The sequence below is a fragment of the Saimiri boliviensis genome, chromosome 10 (assembly GCF_048565385.1).
Source record: "Saimiri boliviensis isolate mSaiBol1 chromosome 10, mSaiBol1.pri, whole genome shotgun sequence".
NCBI classification, from domain to species: domain Eukaryota; kingdom Metazoa; phylum Chordata; class Mammalia; order Primates; family Cebidae; genus Saimiri; species Saimiri boliviensis.
Window position 1 is genome coordinate 1,730,946 of NC_133458.1, and position 17,083 is coordinate 1,748,028.

General features: G+C 54.5%; 1 protein-coding gene across 4 annotated transcripts in view; it reads left to right on the forward strand.

Annotated features, from left to right (window-relative positions):
• Nucleotides 1-17,083, forward strand: part of PTPRN2 (protein tyrosine phosphatase receptor type N2) — a 972,293-nt gene that overhangs the window by 863,019 nt on the left and 92,191 nt on the right. For 3 of the 4 annotated variants that reach the window (XM_039472901.2, XM_039472902.2, XM_039472903.2), the window contains one exon: nucleotides 605-799. The exons of the other annotated variant lie outside the window; for it this stretch is intronic. In XM_039472901.2, coding sequence (XP_039328835.1) covers nucleotides 605-799 — 195 coding nt within the window. The remainder of the gene's footprint in view (nucleotides 1-604; nucleotides 800-17,083) is intronic. 4 annotated transcript variants of the gene reach the window in all.

The following is a 17,083-nucleotide window of genomic DNA, read 5'->3' on the forward strand; positions in this document are numbered from 1 at the left end:
TGTGTGTCTGTGATGTGTGTATCTGTGATGTATGTATGTGTGTGTGTGGTGTGTGTGTCTGTGATGTGTGTATCTGTGATGTATGTATGTATGTGTGTGGTGTGTGTGTCTGTGATGTGTGTATCTGTGATGTATGTATGTATGTGTGTGGTGTGTGTGTCTGTGATGTGTGTATCTGTGATGTATGTATGTATGTGTGTGGTGTGTGTGTCTGTGATGTGTGTATCTGTGATGTATGTATGTATGTGTGTGGTGTGTGTGTCTGTGATGTGTGTATCTGTGATGTATGTATGTGTGTGGTGTGTGTGTCTGTGATGTGTCTGCATGTGTGTGGGTGTGTATTTGTATTCTCTGGTTTTGAGAGCAAGGCCACCATTCCCTTTCTTCCCCAAGCCTGAAGGCTTCTCGGGGTGCTGTGCTGGGAGGGTGCCTTGGGGTGTGTTGACCGCCCTGCTGCGCTGGCCCGCCCAGGGGTAAACTCTCACCTGCCTGAACCTCGGATCTTAGCACAAGAAGGGGCTGGTGCCACGTGGGCACCGTGGCCCCTGCCTGCTGGGCATCTCCAGTGCCACTAACCCCCTGCCCCACCTCCCCCGCCCTGCAGGAGCTGTGCCGCCAGCGCATGGCCACGCGGCCACCGGACCGACCCGAGGGCCCGCACACGTCCCGCATCAGCAGCGTCTCGTCCCAGTTCAGCGACGGGCCGATGCCCAGCCCCTCCGCGCGCAGCAGCGCCTCGTCCTGGTCCGAGGAGCCCGTGCAGTCCAACATGGACATCACCACCGGCCACATGATCCTGGTAAGCCTCGCGCTCCCTCCTTCCTCGGCCCACAGCACCCGGCGTCCGCGCCTGACCCTTGGGGACGGGGCGATGGCGGCCGCGCCATGCGGGTGGCAGAGGCTGGCAGGCAGGGCGCGCTCTGCAGGGAGTCCTCTGAATTTAGATGAGCAGGAACATTTCTCCGTGAGAGCTTGGCCGCGCTTCCGCCTGAACATGCAGCCACGCGCACTCCCTGGCGTGTACACCTGGGCGCCGGCCCGGTTTCCGTGGTGGAATGCGTGTCCGCCAGCACCCGCCGCCTGCTCCACCCTCGCCCTCTGACTAGGAAGCAGCGCTGTCTCCTTGCTCAAGCCCAGCCATAGATGCCACCGCTGTGACAGCGAGGCAGGAGGAGCCGGGCACAGGGAGCTTCCCGGTGGTGAGGCAGTTCCGCGGCCTTTTCCAGGGTCCTCGCTGGGGAGCCACAGGTGGAGTGGCCGTGCACGGCCACTGCCTACATAGCGAACGTCCCGGTGTCATTACGAGAGCTGTTGATGGCTCAGCACATCCTGCTGCCGCCTCCGGGGTCTCCTGGCCGCAGGCGTGGCCCGGTTGGTGGCCGTGGCTGTGCTGTTGGGATGAAAGGGCAGAGCCCGTTTCACTGCTTGGCCTAAGCGGCGGCCGCACTCACAGGTCAGGGAAACATTCTTCTCTGTACAGTTAAGTTCCCAGGTCCCAGGGTGGACCCTGTAAGTTGCCGTTAAAGGCTTACGAGTCAGTAAGAATATCGACTGGTGGATTTGAACCACAAAAAGCCAGAAAACCATGTTTTCACTAAAAAGCCTCATTGCAGAGCTTGGAGATCAAGGCTGGAGGCCGCTGGTGAGGTGGGACCTCCCGGCCTGGTTCACACTCCAGGGACAGACAGCTCTGACGGCAGGCGGGAAACACGCAATTCTAGACCCGCTCGGACCAGCCGTTTGGGGAAACTGAGGAACGCGGCAGCCCGCTCCCTGGATAACTTAAAATGCGGTGAAACAGTCAAGAGGCTTGGCTTTCCCGATCAGGGAGCTAAACAGGGCCCATCCTTTCCCATCGTTCCCTGGGACAAGCCCACGAAGCCAGACCACCCTCCTGAAATGCTCTCCGTGTGGGCATGACGGGGATGGAGAGGGACAGCTCACGGAGTGCATTCAGCAAGCCTGTCATCGATGTAACTTCCTCCCTTGACAGCTTGTGGTTCTGTTACTTTAGATCTGACTTTTCAGAGGCCGTTTTGACATTCGGCCCTTTTAGAAAAGGAGCCGAGACCAGGCGTTTGTATTTGCAATGAGCTTCGGTATTGGGGTCAAACACATCCGCCACAGACGTTTGCCTGACAGGTCAGCCAAGGGGACAGCCACTTAGCACACTCTCACTGCACGCTGGTATTTCCACATTTCAAGGTGCTTGAGTAACAATGTGATATCTCAAGCCCCACTGGGGCCTGAAAATACCATATTTCTCAGAGAATTGCATTTGGCATTCACATACGTAATGGCAGCTCTGAGAGTGAGCACGAGGGTTCATTCTGCCGGAATGCCTGAACTGCGAGGGCGGACTCAGCCTGCACCTGGCAGAAACCCTGCAACGCCTGAGTCAAGACACCCTGCTGGATGCTGGGGGGCCATGGACGGCCGCCGAGGACCCCGGACCGTGACGTGGGTCTGTCTGTCATGCATCTCACTGCCGCCCACAACCGCAGGGCCGAAACGAGAAACACACTCAGACCAGGTATGAGTCTGGCCGACCTCCTAGACTCCACGTGCGTGGATCGTAAACTTGCGGAAACGGGGTCTTTCTCATCGGCCAGTGCCGTTTTGAAAATGAATGTTACCGAGATAGTTCCCTGGCTGCACGATGCCGGCAGGTGCTGGTTGGAGTCGGGGTGGACATGGGAGCAGTGGGCGTCATGCGGAACCCGGCAGCCAAGCGGACCGGGTGTGGGCCTCGGAACCCTGTGTCTTCTCTCACTCTGCGGCTCTGATTTTCCTTCCCATGAGCTAACTTCACACGTGCGTTTCCGTGCCCGCTCAGCCACGGGGTCTCCTCGTGGGGACGTCCGTGGTACAGGAGCAGAGAGGCCTGCAGACTCACGGCACAGGTGAGCCCCAGGTGGGTTTCTTCCCAGGACTCACACGGTGGCCCTTCAGTCTCGGAAGCTAGCTGCAGCCAATCTCAGGGTCGCTGGCTGCCACCCTCCCTGGCCCACACAGGCTGTAGACAGCACACTCAGGCTGGTGCCGCAGGAGCGCGTCAGAGTCTCCAACCTTCTACCTCACCAGAGCTGCAAGGCTGCCAGTTCTCTGGTGATTCCCCAGCCCAGCCCTCCATGTGCAAAGGCTCGTTTCCACCAGATGGCCAGCACGGCGATCTCGCTGCCCCTCCCCTGAAGGTGGCAGGACAGTCAGATTAGCCACTGGGTCTCCGTGAATCCGAGGACCAGCTGTTCCCAACATGCCACCACTCCTGGGCACATTAGGCAAAAATGTGGCATCTGAACCCCACGACCCAATGAAATCAGTGACTGGTGACATCCAGAGGCCGGGCTGGATTCGAGGAGCCCCAGCAGGGGGAAGGGGCCAGCCACGCCATCTCAGGGGCAGGCTCAGCACCGACAGTGTAGGCTTTCTGTGGAAAGGACACGTGTGGGTGGGTGGAGGCTGCACGCTGCCCTGGAGCCCAGACCCTCAGGCAGGGCTGGCCTGGCTGTGGCCCCACAGGAAGGGCTTCTGGGCCCAAAAGCCCCCTCCTGCCCCGGGACCCTCCACCCACTGTAGCTCACCTGGCTGCTGTCTGTGCAGAGGCTGGGATTTCATGCTGGAGACTCAGAGTAACAGAGCCCTAGGCAGGAGCACTCCCTCCAGAGAGCTGAGCGCACACACCCATTGTAAAGGAGACGGGCCAGGGTGCACCCAGCACACGGGAGGAGGAGGCCTCCCTGGAGACAGGAAGCTGCAGGTGCCTGCCCCGATGGTGGGACCCACAGGCTGTGCAGCCACTGGGTGTCACCAGGAAGAGGCCGGCATCTCAGGACTGCAAGGAGGGACTTAGTTACCTGGTCAAGGTGTCCCAGCAGGTGGAACAAAGGGGACAGCACACGGCTCAGAGTCCCCCGGGAAGGGGGCTGTACAAGAGCTGGATGGGAAGGGGCAGGGGTAGGCAGGTCACCAGGGCAGCTGCTGGGTCCCCTGCTCTGCCATGACACCGGGTGGCTGGGTCTAGACACAGAGCACAGATTCTGGGCTCCATCAGCAAGGTGTCAGAGCTGAGACGCTTTGCTGTTGCGGGAGCCGTGTCCCAGAACAAACCTCCAACCTCTGTCTTCTCCGCTGTGAGACGGGCTCCATGGCAGTGCCTGTCCCCTGGTGTTTCTGTGAGGGGAAAACCGGGTGAGCGTCTGAGATGTCGCCCACCTGAGACCTCGCCGGCCTGTGCCGCAGGTGCGCCGGGCTGCGGAGGAAGGGGTGGTGCTGGAGAAGCAGCCTGCAGGGCCTTTGCTGGCTGGGGTTTGGGCCTCTGGGCCCACCGGCCCCGGCCCCGGCCCCGGCCCTGCATTCTCTGTGCCCTGCCCGATGCCCGCCTCTGGGCTTTGATCCTGGTTTTTGTGTTGCTTTGCCTGCATTTTCTTAGAAAGTTCCTTTAAAAATTCCAGTTTTCTTCTGATGAACTAAGGAGAAAGGGCATTATCCACAGGAAAAACCCACCCCAGAACATCACCCATTCATGGAAAATGGCCTCCCAGGCACAGGGAAGGGGCTGTGCCCTGCCTTAGACTGTCTGCGAGAAGGTAAGTCGAGGCTCACCTGCGTGTGCATGGAGCCCTCGGAGGAGGGAGAGGCAGGAGGGCAGCACAGCTGTCAGGACACCAGCACATTTCCATGGAAACGGCAGAAGGGCGGCACGGAGATGCTCCTGCGGGGCAGGCTCAGGACTCTGAAAAGCCAGGATGTGAGTCCAGGGACTTCACAGGGCGGTTATCAAAGCGGCTGCATCTTCATCGTCAGCGGGGCGCGGTTCCTCCAGAAATCCCGCGGCCCCCTTTTGTCAGGTGAAGAATCATGGAACCTTCTCGAGGTCTGCTTCCTACCACTTTGCTTTCGGAAGGGCGGCGTTTCTGCCGGAGAAGGTGTCGCCTGCCAATTCGCTCATCACGCCTGAGTCCGCCGAAGCCGCCGCGGCCGCCTCGAGTGGCTGGAGCACGTTCTTTGATGGTGGGGATGTTAAGGAAAACATGGCTCAGTACTTCTCCCTCAGCCTTAGAGAAGAGAGACCTTAATTTGGGAACGTCGTCCTGAGTAAGTGCTTTTAAAGATGCGTCCCCGTGCATGTTGAAGGTTAGGACGCGGACTGTGATCTTCGAGTGCCCTCATCCCTGGAAAATGCGGTGCCGGTAACAGCAGCATGTCTAGAGAACCGCCGTCCTGAGGCACAGGAGCTGTGAACAGGCGCATTTCACCGATGACAACAATCACACCAGGCGCAGTGGCGGAGACGTGAAACGCGAGAAGTCTCAGCACTGCAGGGAGTGACCAAGGTTTCCCATCATCTCAGAAGTCAGGAGAGTTCGTGGATTTCACCAGGGAGGTGGAGGGGGCTACCAGCCTGCGGGGCCACGCTGCACCTTCCACAGATTTGCCTGTGGGGTTTCTGAGCTCCCACAGCATGGGAAGCGTGATGCGTGTCTGTGCAGGAGACCCACAGGTGCGGGCACCCGCTTCGACCTCCTCAGACCCGCACGGCTCACAGCTCTGACCTCAGCCCTGGGGGCTGTCTGGAGTCTGCCCTGGGCCCATCGTGTCTCTGCCCATGCACCCTGAGAGGTCTCTGTCTCTCCTTCTTTGAACCTGTCTGGCTTCGGGCTTCTTTGTTCTTAGTGATAAGTCACTGAACCAGGAGCACCTCTCTCAACCATGTGGGTGTCCTCTCCCGAGGCGGCGAGCCGCCAGCTGCAGCAGAAGGGGCGGGGGTCCCCTGCACCCCACGCCACCACTGCAGGGGCCTTGGCAGGTGCTCCCTGGCCCCAGTGCCTCTGCCTTCAGACCCAGTGCCCTGTATTTCTGGAAGGCTCCGTCCCGTCATTCCCACGTGGTTGGTAGGTGTGGATGGCGACTCTCCAGGATGAAGGGCGCCGGGCTGCCGAGAATGTCACTCTGGGGCCACGCAGGCGGCTGCGCTGGCCATTCTCGTTCTGACTCGGGTGCTGGCAAGGCCTGATGAGCGGATCGGGCCGTGGGGCGGACTCGGCGGCTCCATGGGGCCCGCGTTCTCAGGTGGAGCAGGCTGCGGCAGCCTACCTCACGGCTCACGTTTGGAGGAGCCCATTTTTGCCGGGAAGCTGTTTCTCAGGGTTGAGGACTGCCTGGCAGAGGCCCGGCCTGCACGTGGGAGGGCTCATAGTGCCCTGTGCCCAGTGCGGAAGGCAGAGGGTGCCCTGCCCTGTGGGGAGCTGGGACCGTCCCTCTCCAGTGGGAAGGTTTGGGGAGCCTTCTCACCACACAGGACCTGAGACTGCATTAAACCAGCAGGGAGGGGGAGAGGCAGAGCCAGGAGAGGAGGAGCGTTCAGGCCAGAGCGCCGGCTCTGAAGAGCCGAGACAGCCAGCCTCACTCCTGTGAGCCACGAGCTCCTCTGAGAGCCACTGACGCGTCCACCAAGTTTGCTGCCTGCTGAGTGGGTCCGACCTCCCGGTGGCTGCCGTGGCATCTGGGCCAAGTTCGGACCCGAGAATCCTTCCTCACGCCCTAACGTGCTTGAGGGGACGACCCAGAACCTCCCGTGTCCACGCAGCCACCCGAGGGCAGCTCCTGCATGACGTGCCTGGGACTCTGTTCTGTACCTGAGACTCTCACAGGGGACCCAGCCTCCTCTGCACACAGGCGTCCCCTGGGCGGGAGGACACGGGCTGGGAATCAGGAGACCGGGTTAGTTAGACAGGCGCGTTAGGCTGCTCTCACGGGGCTGTACAGAGATCCCCGAGGCTGGGTCATTCATAAAGAAAAGAATTTGAATCGGCTTGGTCTGGAGACTGCATGGGGAGCGTGGTGGCTTCTGCTTCTGGGGAGGCCTCAGGGAGCTTCCAGCCTTGGAGCTGCGGGTGGGAGCTGTGCATCAGGACTGTGGCTCAGAGCAGAGAGTGCTGCTCTAATTGATGAAGGACAAAGGGGGGCCCCTGCGAGGCGCGCATGCCGGCCGCTGGGGGTCTGCGGACCCCCAGGGGCCTGCCCTGGCCTGCTGGGGCTGCCGTGACGATGTCCCTTAGGCTGGGCAGCCGAAACCACGGTGGTGCCTTCCTCGCAGCTCCGGAGGCCAGAAGTCTGCAGTGGGGGTGTGGGCAGGGCGCCTTCCTCCTGGGGCCTCTCTCCGTGGCTGGCAGGTGATGTCTTTATCCTCCTGGAACCTTTCCTCTGTGGGAGCACGTCCTGCTGTCTCTTCTCAGGACCCCACTTGGATGGGTCTGGGGCCTACCCAGTGGCCTCATTTTAACCGCATTGTCTCTGGAAAGGACCCCTGCAAATGAGGCTATGCTGCGGGGTCACCTGGAGGGGTCTAGGGACACAACACCTGGATTCCAGGGCGCAGTTCAGCCGGTGACTGGGACGGACACCTGACCCACACCAGCGGGTGAGCAGGATAACACCTGACCCACTCCAGCCCGTGACCAGGATGACGCCTGACCCACAACAACTGGTGAGCAGGATGATGCCTGACCCACACCAGCCGGTGAGCAGGATGACACCTGACCCACTCCAGCCCATGACAGAGCAATGCCTGACCCACTGCAGCCCATGATGGGGGCGGATGCCTGAGCCACTGCAGCGCTTTCCGGTAGCCTGGAGTGCATGAGAGGCCCCTGCTCTTCCAGCCACAGCCCCGGAGAGTAGCTCCAGTCCCCCGCACTGGTGAGCTGAGCGTGCGGTGGGCGCTATGATGCCCGGTGTCTGGGCCCTGAGCCCTTGCTCGCCACAGCCTGTCCACCTGCTGCATGAGTTGGTGACGGACCTTCGAGGCCTGATGGAGAGGCTGGCGAGCCACTGTAGACACCACCGCCTTCTAGAACTCAGCTCACACTTCCTGGCCGGAGCCTGGCCCCCTGCTCCCACCTCCTTTACTGTGGGTGCGGATGTGTGTGCCTGGGGTCCTAGGACAGGGTACAGAGGGAGGCTGGAGGCAGCAGCTGTGCAAGGAATAGGAGTTGTGTGGGGAAGAGGTCACAGCCACTGGTTCTGGATTTCCCTGGGACGCCTGGGCCAGGGGTGTGCCCCGTCCGGCAGCAGCTGTGCCCACAGCCTTGGTCAGCGGCCGTCAGGGCCATCCCCTGCGGCCCCCACACATCCCCCACGGTGCCCCTCGCGGCGCTCTGTGGACGGTCGGGCTGTGACACACGTCCCCCACGGTGCCCCCCCGGCGCTCTGTGGATGGTCGGGCTGTGACACACGTCCCCCACGGTGCCCCCCCGGCGCTCTGTGGACGGTCGGGCTGTGACATACATCCCCCACGGTGCCCCTCGTGACGCTCTGTGGACAGTCGGGCTGTGACACACGTCCCCCACGGTGCCCTCGTGGCTCTCTGTGACACACATCCCCCACAGTGCCCTCGTGACGCTCTGTGGATGGTCGGGCTGTGACACACGTCCCCCACGGTGCCCCTCGTGGCTCTCTGTGGACGGTCGGGCTGTGACACACGTCCCCCATGGTGCCCTCGTGACGCTCTGTAGACGGGCTGTGACACACGTCCCCCACGGTGCCCCTCGTGGCTCTCTGTGGACGGTCGGGCTGTGACACACGTCCCCCACGGTGCCCTCGCGGCGCTCTGTGGACGGTCGGGCTGTGACACACGTCCCCCACGGTGCCCTCGTGATGCTCTATGGACGGTCGGGCTGTGACACACGTCCCCCACGGTGCCCTCCCGGCGCTCTGTGGACGGTCGGGCTGTGACACACGTCCCCCACGGTGCCCCTCGTGGCTCTCTGTGGACGGTCGGGCTGTGACACACATCCCCCACGGTGCCCTCGTGGCTCTCTGTGGACGGTCGGGCTGTGACACACGTCCCCCACGGTGCCCTCCCGGCGCTCTGTGGACGGTCGGGCTGTGACACACGTCCCCCACGGTGCCCTCGTGACGCTCTATGGACGGTCGGGCTGTGACACACGTCCCCCACGGTGCCCTCGCGGCGCTCTGTGGACGGCAGGCTGTGACACAGGCAGAGTGTTCCTTCCATCGTCTGCCTTTAATGAGGGTGTGGCGCTCTCTTACTGTTTGGTGGTGGGGAGTGATTTGACATTTCTTTTTTTTTGTCTGATTTGCTGCTTAAAGTGTTAGAACCGTGTGAGTGCTTTCTTTCTCAGGCTCTCCAGGTTTTCAACATGCTGAGTTTTCTGTCTTGAGCACTTAATGTTTAAAGAAAAAATTCTGTGACCCAAATCTGACCAGTCCCTGCTGCCATGCCGGCCCCAGTGAGGCAATGGCTGAGTCTCAGAGAAATAGTTTATAACATCTTTAGGGTGGCAGATGGTGGCTTATGTCCCAGTAAAGCCATCGTAAGTTGAAAATAGCATTAGGTTGAAAGTGCATTTTTGGCTTAATGATATTTTTTTACTCAAAAGAGGTTTATCCCCCATAACCCCATCGTCATCGCAGACTGTCTGTCTATTTACAACCTGGTGTGATTGGATTTTGGGGCTCCAGAGGTGGTGGGTACTGGTCCAGAGAGTCCGCAGGAGACACAGGCAGCCCCCTGCGACGCGGCCTGGCCTTTGGCAGCTGGGGCGACTGGCTTGGGTCAGTGCCACCCGCTGTCCTGGAGCCCTGCTTTTTAGCTGCTTTTTTGCCATTTCCTGGCTTGGAAGACCTTCTTACAGCGTGTGGATGGAGCACGACAGAAGAAGTGCAGTCAGTCATCCAGCTCATACTTGTCAAATTAAATTGGGTAAAACCAATCACTAAATTTGGCAAAAGTTAACAGGTCCACGAATTGACGGTTGTGAAAGGAAGCACTTGAAGCTGGTGTGTAAAATCAGGTCTGGAAAGCGCTCCATTCATGCAGCGTTTTCTGAGCACCCAGTGACGGGGACGTCCGCAGGCTGCTGTGAACTCACGGAAACTTCCCAGGGCATCCTGAGGGGAGGAGGTGAGACCAGAGGCCGCCTTCTTCCGGCCAGTCTGGTGACTCCTGCATCTGCAGGTGTGTAGACAGCGTTGGAGAAGCTGAATGACTGCAGTTCGGGGCCTGGATGGAATTATCTGAGGGTTCACGTAAATGTGTAAAGCTAACATGGGTTGTAACGTGCAGCTTCTGAAATTCCATTGCACTGCAGCTCCACGAGCAGTTCATAAACAAGCTGGCATCAGGTGGGCTCTGTGCCCCTCCGGTCCTCTCACGGCTCCTGGGCAGAGGACAGTGCGGGTGCTGGGTGTGAAGGAGGCTGTCAGCCTGGCTCCTAAGAGGCTCACAATCAATTTGGGGCAAAAGGGGGTGGATGGCTGGAGAAACACTGGCCACTGCCGCACGCCAAGCTGCGTTCTTCTGCTAAAGCGTGTCTCTGTCCTTCACAGGGTTAGCGGTGGGGTTGTGGTGGTGGGGGCGCTGTAGGGGGTCTCGAGGGGGACATTTGAGGCAAGGTCTTGGTCGGCAAGGACAGCCGTGTTGGGCAGGTGGCACTCAGAGAAGGAAGCTGCACAGCTCCGTCAGGAAGCAGAGGCTACTCACAGGATTGGCGCTCACAGGGGAAGGAGCAGAAGGCGAGCAGCCTGGACTTGGGTGAGCGCATAAGCAGACATCGGCAGCTCCGTGCGTCCGCGTGTGGAGTGCTGCTTGACGCACGTGTGATTGCCATGGCTTCTCGAACCCCAACAGTCAATTACTCATTTATGTGCATTTGCAGAAGGTGGGGACACTCAGGATGCAGCAGCCAGGGCCCAGCAGGTCCTGACTTGTCACTGGTGTTTTCTCTCTGGAGCAAGAGGGAAGTGATCTCAGAAAGCCAGGAGGATCTGGTGCTACGGTAAAAAGGTGGTGCAACATCTAGAGTCTGGCTTCCCCGTGTGACGTCTGGGCTGGCGTTACACCCCGTGAGCCTGACTTCCCCTTCCACAGAACGTGGCTGCCTAGAAACCCATGCAACAGTGCTGCGGCGACTTTCTTATAACTAGAGATGCTAGAAGTTAAATGTTATGGAACATAAAATGGTTATGACCACGTTGCCAAAGTAAGTTTTTCTTTAAAAAAGCTCCTCTCTCCATCACTCAGTGTTAGCTGTGAACTTTCATCCTTTGCCTGACGTGTGCCTGCGTTTTCTGAGTTCTGTTTTATTTTGTCACAGCATTCTCTCCTGCCTTCTGTGAGAGTGAAGGGGTTTTCTTTATTCCCTCTCTCCCCGTTGGCTAGTTCAGCAGTTACACTTTAGTGATTATCCTGATACTTTTAGTAGCCATGCTTGACTTGACAAGCCCTCCTCACATGGGAACGGAGACACAGGCCTCGGCTGCCTCCCTCTGACACACACGGTATTGCTCGGTATTTTCAGTAGTCCCTTTTCTTTGCATCCCTCAATCAACCATTTGTTTTACTAGCTTTCATTCTCAGCATGTGTTCAGACTGACTCTCATTTTATGAGGTTCGCCCCTTCCCCCCATCACCATTCCTTTTATTCCTCAATTCTTCCCTTTGGATAAAATTACCTTTTTTCTGAAGGATATCTTTCTTTCAGTCTTTTACTGGGAAAGTTTCCTTCTCTTTGTCTGAAAATGGCTTTGATCCTCACTTGCATAATAAGAGATCAGCCATGGGTCAAGTTCTCTTTCCTTTTATTTTATTACCTTGAAACCCTGTTCTCTTGTCTCTGGTGTCCCCTGCTTGAGAAGACTGTTGCTGGTCTGATGGCAGTGCCTTTGTGGGCTGGCCCTAGCTCCTTCCTGATCCCTGTGTCTGACAGCATTCCTTTCTGGGCCGTCTCTAGCTCCTTCCTGATTGCTGTATCTTTACTGTTTTGGAGTTTCCTTGTGCTCTGTCTTGGTAAGGACTTATTTTAATTTTTATTTTAGCTCCAAACTTACTGTGATTTCTGAATCTGAAATTCCTGTCTCCAGCCAATTATAGAAAGTTATAAACCATATATAATTTACATTTGACTCTCTTCCATTCGCTCCTCTAATAGAAATAAGTTGGACCTTCTTATTCCCGTGTCTCTTAAATCCCTTTTCTATTTCTCTCTTTATCCTTCTGTTCTACATTCCAGGGAATTTCCTCAGATCTGTCTTCCAATATACAGCAACTCTCTTCAGCAGTGTCTAACCTGTAAGCCATCCATTGTAGCTATAATGTTAAGGAGTATGGTTCTCACTTGCAGTTCTAATTTGTTCCTTTTCAGATCAATCGTTGGGTTCGTCTTTTCTTACATTGTTGATTCCCAATTTAACACCTTCAATCATAATCAGTGCATCATACGATGGTTTCTAACACTTTAAGTTCTCATGGGTCTAGCCTGTTCTTTGATGTTTGCCGATTTGCTCATGGTAGTTTGTTTTCTGGTGGTTCTATAAATCCAGATTATAAGCTCCTCATTGGTGGGGCTTTAGTTCTAGTTTTGTGTGGCCCTGTTCTGAGAGTATTAACCTCAAGAAAGCTTTTGACAGACACACTAGGCTATCATTAAACCAAGACTATCTTCATGTCAGATAGAAATCATGTCAGAGGAAATCCTCACCTTCCAGATCACTCATGTATTGTAACTTTGAGCCTCAATTCTGGATGAGGACCATGTTTCAAGCATCTTCCCATTTTGAGTCCATAGGGAGACAGACAAGCTTCCTGTGGTATGAGCACATCCGTTCACTAAGGGTGTGGTCATTGTGGGTCATGTGTAATGTGGGGGTCTCAGGCCCAGCTCTTCACCACCTGCAGGGTAGCCGTTTTCCCTGATGGCTCCACATGGGCAGAAAAGTCTGAGACCCTGATTTTAGATGTAGGGAATCCTGTTGCCTGCCCTCCACCCAGGGCTTGAGCGGCTTCAGGCCTCACATCTTCCATTCCAGTTTCACTTTCGTCTTCATCTTGGATTCTTGGGGATTTCCCTCAATATTGTAAAAGGCTGACTGTGCCATTTTTCCAGCGTTCCAGGTGTCTGTGGAGGAAGATGCTTTGGGTTATCTCCTTCATATCAACTGGAAACACACATGCCATGCAAATTACATGAAGGAAAACCATGCAGAAGCCACACCACGCTTCCCCTCACATCACATTGACAATCACCTCCAAGAACCAACTCTATGTTCTGCATAATAAAGACAGACAGCTGGGCATGGTGGCTCACACTTGTTATCCCAGCGCTTTGGGAGATGGATCATTTGAGGTCAGGAGTTCAAAACCAGCCTGGCCAACATGGTAGAGGTTGCAGTGAGCCGACATCATGCCACTGCCCTCCAGCCTGGGTGACAGAGCAAGACCCCATCTGAAAGAAAGAAAGAAAAAGAAAAAGGAAGAAAGGAAGGAAGGAGGGAGGGAGGGAGGGAAGGAAGAAAGGAAGGAAGGAAAAAGAAGGAAGGAAGAAGGGAAGGAAGGACATTCTACCAATGGCTGTCTAGAGTGAAAGACAGGCAGTACTCACATTCCACCTGCCTTCCACACTCACCTTCCTGTAAGCAGGCGAAGTGATCTCCGTGTCCAGAATGTGCTGCCTCTGGGAGAGCCGATGGGCCACAGTCAGCAGCAGGCGAGCAGGGAGTGGGCCCCGACGCAAATGCTGGTGGCCTTGGGGAAGTCCAGGTGGCCCACGTGGCAGAGTGATGACAGAGGCAGCCACAGGGAGGGACAGATGAGAGTCCCAGCAACAAGAGGGACCTCGATCATCCACTCCCAACTCACCCTGCAAATGCTGGGAATTCCAGTGGGCATGTAATTTGGTCCCCACACCGTGTGGCCCCGAGCTGGGAAAAGATGTAAAATATCTCTGATAGTCTCACCTCTGACTCTTCACCCCAAAAGGCAGAAACACTGTTTGACCTGTCAACTCTCTATTCTCTTCTCCTTCCAACTCCTCATTTCAAAGCAAGTGGTAGAGGAGCAGTGACCAGCCAACAGTGCTCACTGTGGTTGTCCACAGAAGCCTAAGTGCTCTGTTCCCTTCACCAGCACTTTAGAAATTTCACAGCTCACCAGAAGGTCTGGAAGGTGGAGGAGGAGGAGGAGCCCCTCTCGGCTTCACTCCTCGTCGGTGCGTTTGGTTGGTGAAGAGCTGGGTATTGACTTTAAGCCTCGCACGAGCAAGTCTTTCCGGCATTTTCGGTGCCACCGCATTGCAGGTGTTTGGCTCCCCTGTGCTTTATTATTGCTCGAGCGCGTATCGCCTGTGGGTTTTAGGAAGGGAGACATCAAAACACTCTACTTCCGGTGAACACTTAGAACTTCTGCAAATATTTTCAAATCAGGTGTTAGGGAATTCAGTGTTTCTCCTCTGCAGATGGGAGGAAAGAGGGGTGTCTCCGCCACTGTCCTAGGTAACCTTTCTAGCACTTGCTGGAATCGTTTATCCTTCCTAAAAACTTCATCGGAAAACCGTAATGAGTGCATCACTGGCGCAGAATAGAGGCGGCTCTGCTAAGAAAAGACCTGCTGCTTTGTAGCAGGAGAAGCTGTCTGCGCGTTGCCTGGCAGCCGCCCCTCCTCACCCTTCTTCCAAAAGGTCTCGCTGTTAGAACCACGGTCTCCTCTGGCTGCTTCTCCTCACTCGGTGCCAGCAGAGGAATCTGGTCTCTGAATCTGCTCACCTCATTTTGGCCATATGGGCTTTGTAGGCGACCATCAGGGTGGGGACGGGGGTGCATGACCACTTACACAAATGGGTCTGCTGCCACACAGTGCATAGAAATTGCGATACAGGCGGCTTCCAAAGGGGATCTTCGGGAAACCACTGCTCCCCAGGCTGCTGCAGGCCAGTGTGGATGGACGTGGCTGCCCAGCCGCCCCGACGCCCCCACCCGTGGCTGCCTGTGGCAGAACCGGGATGAATGACAGGGGCTGCTGCCCGCTTTAGAGATTCTGTTTTTCTCCTAGAATCAGCCAGCGTGGTGGGAGACCTCTTTGGGGCTTGGTTACATAAAGGTTGCATTTTCAGGAACTGTTTTCTTTTGTTTACATGCTCTTTTCCTGTTATCTCTTTGGAATCCAAGGTTGCTTTTCTGCTGAATTTTGCACACTAATGGAATTTTTAAATAACTCGTGGCTTCAACTATGTTTCATAAATCAAAGGGAGACGTTTGAAGCTGGAATCAAATTCTTTTCTCATTGAATAAGGAACATGTATTGATTTATATTAATAAAAAAGTTACAGAATGAATATATGCAAGCCCCATTTCTTCATATTGTTCAAATAAGTTATAAAAAGTAAACAGAAATATAGTTTTATCCAACTTCCTTTTTCTGATTATAATATTCCGATTTATCCTTCTCATTTAAGCCTTAGAAGATCCTTTCTTTGTAAAGGTTCGCATTGGTTTCTGTGTTAAACTCACTATAGTTAAACTTTGATCATCCAAATTGAATGAGAGGATTTAATTGTTGCTAAGCAGAGAGCTTTAAAATGGATGGAAAAGAATCAGAGGAGTCGAATCTGTTTGGAGTGACCGAGCGTTACCTCTTCACCTGCCACATGCTTTCTCCCAGTTTTTCAGCATTTTCTGTCTGTCCACAAAGGTGACGACCGTAGACCCTGGTATAAAGAAGACCCTGGACAGTAAGCTTGGTGTTTGATAAATAGCCATTTCAGGAATTTGAAATGCCATGCATAGATATTTTAAACTTCTAAAAAGCAGAAATCAGTAGAAATATCATAAGATTGAATTAATTTCTCATTAGACTTGTTTTAATTGAAGGAGCTGCAGGCTGGCGTTAAAATTATCACACTGCCAGTTGTTTATTTTGTAACTGTCTATAGACCAAAATTACAAGAAGAAGAGAAACACGCAAAAGATACTTGGTAAAGGCAGGTGGTCTTGATGAATACTGTTCCTTTCATTAACATCTTTCCTTTATTAACTGTGTAATTAATTGTACATAGCCAAGGGAAGCTATGGAAATTGCATTTTGAGATGTATCAAAGCTGACTTGTGCTTCAGACTTCCATGCAATTTACCATTAATGAAGCCAGAGATGGAAGCCTCAAATCTATAATTATTACTTACTATTTGAATGACAAGCAAAGAATTTTATCAGCAGAGTTTTAAATGAAAGGGGATTAGCAACTAATGTTGAAATTGTTAATCTTTCTTATGAAAATAATTTTGAAGAAAATGTTTCAGTGGAAAGAGAGGGTTGGGGAAGTATTTGCCATTAAAATAGCGATTTCCTGATACTTCATATGACTTTGTCTACATTTGACAGCAGGGTGCAAGTATGTTTGAAAGTGAATGAATATTTTATAGGGTCCAGAGCTGCTCATGCATTCTGGGGATGGATTATGCAATAGTTCCAAATATCCTGGCTGGGGTGAGAGTCTATAAGCTAGCCAGAGAAAAGAGCTGAGGCTGAGAAAATAAAATACAGAAGAAAATTCTAGAAAAATGAACATCGGTTTCACGTCCCAGCTGTCTACCCTTCTCCCCTTCTGATCGTTCGTTTGATTTTAAATGGTGAGTGGTGACTATTGGTAACTAAAGTCATCACGTGAAACACTGGTCACCACCCGTCCAAAACTCCTGCGTGGCAGTACCACTGTGACTCAGTGTGTCTCACCTGCACTTCCAAAGTGAAGATGACTGTTACCTGAAACCCATGTGCCTGGCACACAGCTCCAGCCTTTGACCACAAGTGGCCTGAGATCAGAGACTGAGGCACTCTCAGGTTCCCACAATGAAATTCAGTGGGTGCCTGTACCCTGCATTCATCCAACAAGTGGGTACTGATCATGTAGGATGTACCAGGCTATATCCGACGTTAGAGACACTGTTTTATGTAAATTTTCAGCCCCAGGTGCCACAAAAGAAGTAGCCCTCGAATATAAATTTAATTTTTCTGAAGCAAGGCAACTTTACTTTCTGCAGACAGGGTGTTCCCGTTAGCCATCTTGCCACGAGAGGACACCAGACAAAGGAGGCAGGGACATTTATATCTAATGCATCCGCCCTACTGCTGTGTCCTGGTTCCATCGACTGGAACTGGACTTCACAGTCTGGGCTGCACCCGTTGGCTCACAACTTAAAACTTTCCTAAAGAGGTAAAGGCAGAGGAGAACAAAGGGAAAGAGGAAGTCACTTGAGGAATGCTCAGAGAAGCAATGACATTTCCAAATAA